We start from the raw sequence: 6,946 nt of genomic DNA, 5'->3' as shown, positions 1-6,946 counted from the left end.
TGTTCTTTTCCGCTTTGGCGGCTTTTACAGTTTGAAATGAAATCGGTTGGAATCTGAGATTTTGGCGCCGTTATTTTCCGCCCTCACTCCGTGGGCTCTCCGGATTGGTGAGTTAAGCAGATTTCTGATTGGTCATATGAACAAGATGCTGAGAGGCAGCAACAAAGTGACCAATCAGCAATGTCCGCACCTCCATTCCTCCCGGAGCTATAAGAGAAGCGAAAGGGAGTGGGTTTCAGCATTCTTTGTGAAAGTGTTTGTGAGATTGTGCAGATGTCTGGAAGAGGAAAGAGCGGCGGCAAAGCTCGGGCCAAGGCCAAGTCTCGCTCCTCCCGGGCTGGACTGCAGTTCCCGGTGGGCCGTGTTCACAGGCACCTGAGAAAGGGCAACTATGCTGAGCGTGTGGGTGCCGGAGCCCCGGTCTATCTGGCTGCTGTGCTCGAGTATCTGACCGCTGAAATCCTGGAGCTGGCCGGGAACGCGGCCCGGGACAACAAGAAGACCCGCATCATCCCCAGACACCTGCAGCTGGCCGTCCGCAACGACGAGGAGCTCAACAAGCTGCTGGGAGGAGTGACCATCGCTCAGGGCGGGGTGCTGCCTAATATCCAGGCCGTGCTGCTGCCCAAGAAAACTTCTGCGGCCTCGTCCAAGAGCAAGTGAAGCGGCCATTCTTTAATCTGATAACCCAAAGGCTCTTTTCAGAGCCACTCATTTTATCTGTAAAAGGGTGATCTGTTTAACCGTCAGAGACACTGCACTGCTATTCACAGTAGAGCTGTTTCTCGCTTTGCTTTATCAATCCGTAGTTCGCCCTGTGCACATTATTGATGATGTGGAGATGCCGGCGTTGGACTGGGGTGAACACAGTAAGAAGTCTCACTTTAACCTGGTGTTGTGAGACTTCTTACCACATTATTGACCCAGGTGTTTTAATGCATGTAAATTTATGCTATTTATTGGAGAACATTTTACATATGTTAGAAATATCATTTCCAGCACCATGTCTGAGGTAATTATTTAAATACAGGTACACAATTGCCCCAGAGTGAGAAACAGCATCAAAGATTGATGGCTGAAAAACACCTCAAACTCAACGGCTCTTTTAAGAGCCAGCCACAATCTCTGAAAAATCTGCGCCATCTTTTCCCTTATTGAGTTAATGAGAAATCTCTTTCTGAAGGATAGAGATTTGTCCCGTTCCGGAATGCTGTGAATGGGACGTCATATCCGCCCCTCACACGCACACTCAGATTGAAGGAACAATCAAACTGAACTGAGAGCAGATTTTAAACCCCAGTCTGGGATTTGTGACGGACAATGAGGCCCAGCACAATATCAGGATGTAATTATTTACATTTAATGATAACTATATTCAGTTTCAGAATAAGGTTTTTTTTTTCACTCGAGTTATCTGGGCACCGCTCCCGGAACAGAATAAAGGCGGGAATGAAGAGGTTATTCTCGGGCTGATCTGTTTATTCCGCAGTTTTCCCAGAGGACGGAATCAGCGAGATCTGTGCACACACAGGACCTGAGTTCATTGCAGCGCTTTAAGATCTGCCTCCCCCCGGCGCTCCCTATTCTCCGGGCACAAAGCTGCCTGTTCCACCGGCGGGATTGAGTCAGGAATTCTCTCCACACCTTCCATTGGAACATTCCCGACAGCTTTCAGGGGAGAGGATCAGAAATCAGCCGTTTCCCTCTGTCCCTGTGAAGCCTGTGTGAAGGGGTTGGTTGGTGATCTCTATGTTTCTGCTTTTCCACTGAGCTGAGATTTGCTCCGTTTTAAATTGCTGAACGGGGTCTGATTACCGCCGGTTACAGATAAGAGATTGAAAAGTTCAAACTGTTCCTAAAATAACGCCAAGATTCTGTGAGGGAAAATACAATAAACAAATTATAAAGCGTGAGATTGAAATAGTTTCCTGAACATTCAGGCGTTCCGTTATTTTGTATTTTTCCTGCACTGAAATTGGCGGGTTATTCCAATTTGAAAATGTGAACCAAACAAAACCTCCCATTTCTTCTCCCTTGCTCTCCGATTGGTGAAGAATTGGATTGACATGGGAGTGTCCAATCAGAGCTCGAGTCTGGCTGCAGCCTCGCAAACCGCTCACAATGATTATTAATAGAGATTAAACTGACGGAATCTGTATTTGAGATATTAGATGTACTTTGTTTCCACAGATAAATATTTGAAGAAACCAGATATTTCCTCCACAGGAGTTACAGGGAAGAATGTCCCAGCTTCTTCTCACAATTCCACAGTCTCCGAGAACAGAAATGATTCCAGAGGCACGTTTTTAATCCAGCAATCAAACAGCAGGAATGGCAGACGCTGTGTCCCTATCACGTCTAGTTTTCGTACCAGGATGGCCGAGTGCTAAAGGCGTTGGACTTAAGATCCAACGGACATATGTCCGCGTGGGTTCGAACCCCACTCCTGGTAGAAGGATTTTTAACACTACATTCTGCACCCTCTCCTTTCCTTCTCCCCTATATACTCTGCGAACGGTATGCTCGGTCTGTAAAATGCGCAAGAAACCAGAGTTTTCACAGCATAGTAATTATTTCTTGTCACAATAAGAAATCAAATCAATCTCAATACCGCTGACAGGGTGATCCATAAATCCCAGTCCAAACCATTATCAGATCATCACTGTGTCAATCCCACAATAGAGCAGCCTTAGCTCCAAATTCAGTATCTGATAAAACCGTAAAATGCTTTTTTGGTTAAATGTTACACAATTAACCTTAATAATGTACTTTGAGATTCTAGTTAAATACCAGTCACATCACCCACATCAGGGGTTTGGAACTGGCAGTACTAATCGCCATGGCGAGTTCTCACAAATACATTAGATACAAATCTGAAAGACAATCTCAGATTGAGATATTCTGAAAGCGAGTATAACCTGAGATACAAACTCAGGTTCCAGTTGAAAACTCACCCAGATTATGAAACTAAAAGTTACAATATCAGTTTGATGACTATGAACTGAACCATAAATTATAAACTAATCCTCACTCAGACTGAGCCAGATGGAAGACACTGTACCAATTCCAGACTGAGCTCCATTTTACACATGTCAAAATTCTTACTCAGAATCAGACTGTCACAGATCAAATCAATGTGAACAACCTGAGTGAAACTTGCATAGCAATCTAGTATCAGATTGAAGGATACATTATCTTTCACAATTGTGTTTACAGTAACAGATTTATTGCTGGGCATAAACTCACACATTATTTGCTTCAAACCTACTGCATCAGTGGCCTATTTCTGTGTTGGAAATTTATTTGGAATTAATCCAAATAGAGAACTTGTCCCAGAGATTGAAGGTTATTTAATTAATCCCATATTCACACAAAATACCAAAGACTGATAAATACGAGAATAGTTCTGAATCGCATGTTCAGCATCAACAGCTGAAAAGTACAGGCTGTTTACTGCACTCACTCACAGGAGCTGAGTCTGAGTGATATGAAATAAATCACACACACACCAATTGTATCACTGAGGGATTTGGAAACAACCAAAGGCTCACACAGAGTAACGGAAACAAATGGAAGATTAGACAGAGAGAGACGTGAGTGAAAAATCCCAAATGAGACACACAATTTTAAACAGCACCATAGATTTACATACATGATTAATTCCACTGACAGGAACAGCATGAAGCTGATGTTCTGCAAACAGCACCAGGGAATTAAAGCATATATTCCATAAGCAGCAGCAGGGGATTTAAAATTACTGATGTTTGCCACACTTATATAAAATGCTCACAGATATAGAGGCCATTGACAGGTCTAGAATGATCCAACACTCACACACTTTATAAGTGTCTGCCAGATATATATAACTGGCACCTTCAGAAATAACACCAGACAAATTCAGATACAGAATGGAACCAGATACTGAAACATGTGAATTGATTCCAACACTGATTGTGTGTCTTGGGCAGCCCATACCTACGGGGATATGGTGGATCATGATGACAATTCCGACCATACACATCACCAGGCAGGTCTCTATTGCACAAATAAAAGCAAATTACTGTGGATGCTGGAATCTGAAATCAAAAGAGAAAATTCTGGAAAATCTCAGCAGGTCTGGCAGCATCTGTAAGATGACAAAGGTCTTCGACAAAGGGTCGTCTGGACTCGAAACGTCAGCTCTTTTCTCTCCTTACAGATGCTGCCAGACCTACTGAGATTCTCCAGCATTTTCTCTTTTGGTCGCTGCTGCACAATGTGATTCTGCAATGGGGCAACACATACTAAATAATCCTGATTGTGCTCAGAATTACACTGAAAATGTGACCAGAAGAGCAGAATTTTTTTTGAAAGATGTGACCTCCCCTTTAAGGCAGAGGTGAGGAGGAACCTTTTTGATCAGTTGTTTTTTTTTTACTTTATCCATTCATGGGATGAGGGCATCACTGGCTCGGCCAGGATTTATTGCCACTCATAATTGCCCTGGGGTAGGCGGTGCTGAGCTGCAATCTTCAACTGCTGCTGACAATGCCATATAGGTACACCCATAGTGCGTTTTTTTGGGGGGGGGATGTTGGGGAGTGGGAAGTTCCTGGACTCTGACCTACTGACACTAAAGGAACGGCGATATATTTCCAAGCCCTGATGATGAGTGGCTTGGAGGGAGATTTCCAGGTGATGTTGTTCTGATGCATCTGCTTTTCCTTTTCCTTCTCGGCTATAGTCATGGTGGGTTTGGAAGGTTCTGTCAAATAAACCTTTGTGAATTCTGGCAATGCATCTTGTAGATGGTGTGCACTGCTGACCCTGTCTGTCAATGGTAACATAAGCCTTATTGTGACTAATAAATACACTTTAACTTTAACTTTTGGTGCAGGGAGTGACTCTTTGTGGATGGGAAACGAATTAAGTCAGATGCTTTGTACTGGATAGTGTCAAACTTCTAGTGTTGTTGGAGCTGCATTCACCCAGGCAAGTTACATCTGGAAACCGGGTACTCCGGCTTCCTTCCACAGTCCAAAGATGTGCAGGTTGGGTGGATTGGTCATTCTAGATTGCCCTTTGTGTGGCAAAAAGTGAAGGTCAGGTAGATTAGCGGGGTGGGTGCGTGGGATTCTGGCAATAGGACATGGATGGGATGCTCTGTCGGAGAGTCAGTGCAGTTTCAATGGGCCAAATAGTCTCCTTCAGCACTGTAGGGATTCTGTGATTTAAAGGTCATTTGACTGTCAGAACTGCCCTGAGGAAAGTGGGAAAGCTGTTTGTAGCATTTACAGCAGTGAGCTTGTTGCAGATCAAATTGTTTATTGCAAGTGAGAATTGATGAAAATAACTGTTTCCTGCAAAGAAATAGAAGAGACACTTGTGGGGAACTGCAAAATGTTTTTCTTTCAAACTGCTCCTGAAAAGGTGAATAGCAGAAAATGGTTTTGATCCATCGACCTCTGGGTTATGGGCGCAGCACGCTTCCGGTGCGCCACTCTGCTATTACCTAACAGCTTCCTGCTTATTATTGTTGAGCTGTAGTAGGACAAAATGTCACTGTTGCATTGCTGTTTAATGTCAGAAAATGAGGCAGCTCCGCCTGGCGGCACAATTCCATGCTTAATACACCAAGAATGGAACACACATAAAAGCAGCAAGAGACTGACAGGAGGCACAGGCAAAGGAGAATGGACCGACTGATCATTTGTGTAGTGTTCATGAAAAGATCAGCCATGATCTTATTGAATGGCGGTGCAGGCTCGAGCTGACAAATGGCCTACTGATGCTCCACGCTTTTATAATCTCATATTCTTCTTTGGATCCAATACTACTTAATTTATTTTGTTAGCCATGATTGGGGCACTTTCCAGTTATGTTTACGTGCCGGAAAGGAATGTATAACTCTTTCATTACATACAACTATGCCTTAAATATTAAACATTAAATATTAGCCATTGCCTATCGACCGTTATGCCATTTTATGAATCTATTGATCTGTAATCTATTTTAGCAAACTCACCTCTCATAACTTCCTAGTTTACTTTATTTAGGTTTGGGATTCTCGTTCAGGATTGGATCTGAGTCATGCTTCTGGACTGATGGGAGATGTTCCACAAAGCAGTCATTCAATCTACCAATGCAGAGCACATCATTAGCAGTGAAATTTTAGAAAAAATATAATGTTGCAAAAGCTAATTCTCCTGCATATAGACACTGAACTGTGAGGAAAGGTAATGCGGCCTTCCATTCGGGAACTTCTGATATTTCTTCCCTTTCCTCAACCAATCCTCTCACTGCTCTGTGGCTGGCAGGGTTCTCAAGTGTGTCGCTCCCATGTCCCACACTTGGAACATTTCCAATTAGTTCACAATGATGATTGAATTTCTGATAACAGTTTCTAGTCACCTGCCATTTTCATTCTGCATCTCACTCTCACGTGGATCATTCTGTCCTGGGTCTTTCCTGGTGTTCAGAGCACCTCTCCTCCATTCAGATTTTTCTTACTTTATGTATCTGGTGATTATCCCTTTCATTGTGTAACTAATTCTTATTATTTAATGCATGTGTGCATGTCACAGATATTCCATTTCGTTCTTTTTCACATGAGCCCCTCTCCTCTCCATTTGCCTGTAATGTATTACATTTCTAACTTCAACCAGTTCTGATGGGCAGATGTTGATCTGAAATATTTGCTATTAACTGTTTGTCTCTGCAGCAGCTCACTTGTTATGTAATTACAGAACTTCGAAACTAAATTCATACTGCCTGCATTCATACCGTTTGAAGTCAGTACTAAGGTTGAGAGGAGTTTTCAGAGAGGTGAGTAAAATCGTGATCAGTTTCAATGGAGTAAATTGAAAGAAAATGTTTCTGTGAAACAATGGCACGGGTTCGTTGTGAATGATATAAAAGAACAAAGAAAACCGTCAGGGAACACATTTGTCGTTCTATTGGGCAGCAA

At 43.0% G+C, this 6,946-nt stretch overlaps 1 protein-coding gene and 1 non-coding gene across 2 annotated transcripts; both read left to right on the top strand.

Moving 5' to 3' along the window:
• Window positions 1-273: 273 nt before the first annotated feature.
• On the top strand, window positions 274-663 carry LOC144485435 (histone H2A-like). The gene has a single exon (XM_078203609.1). It carries the CDS (start codon window positions 274-276, stop codon window positions 661-663), a length of 390 nt encoding a protein of 129 aa, XP_078059735.1.
• A 1,706-nt stretch (window positions 664-2,369) lies between these two features.
• trnal-uaa (transfer RNA leucine (anticodon UAA)) lies at window positions 2,370-2,452 on the top strand. The gene has a single exon. It is a non-coding gene; the product is annotated as a tRNA-Leu (tRNA).
• The last annotated feature ends 4,494 nt before the right edge of the window (window positions 2,453-6,946 follow it).

Source organism: Mustelus asterias, unplaced genomic scaffold (genome assembly GCF_964213995.1).
Source record: "Mustelus asterias unplaced genomic scaffold, sMusAst1.hap1.1 HAP1_SCAFFOLD_194, whole genome shotgun sequence".
In the NCBI taxonomy this organism is placed as follows: domain Eukaryota; kingdom Metazoa; phylum Chordata; class Chondrichthyes; order Carcharhiniformes; family Triakidae; genus Mustelus; species Mustelus asterias.
Note: the sequence above shows the minus strand (reverse complement) of the source record. Positions and strands in the feature narration are given on the sequence as shown.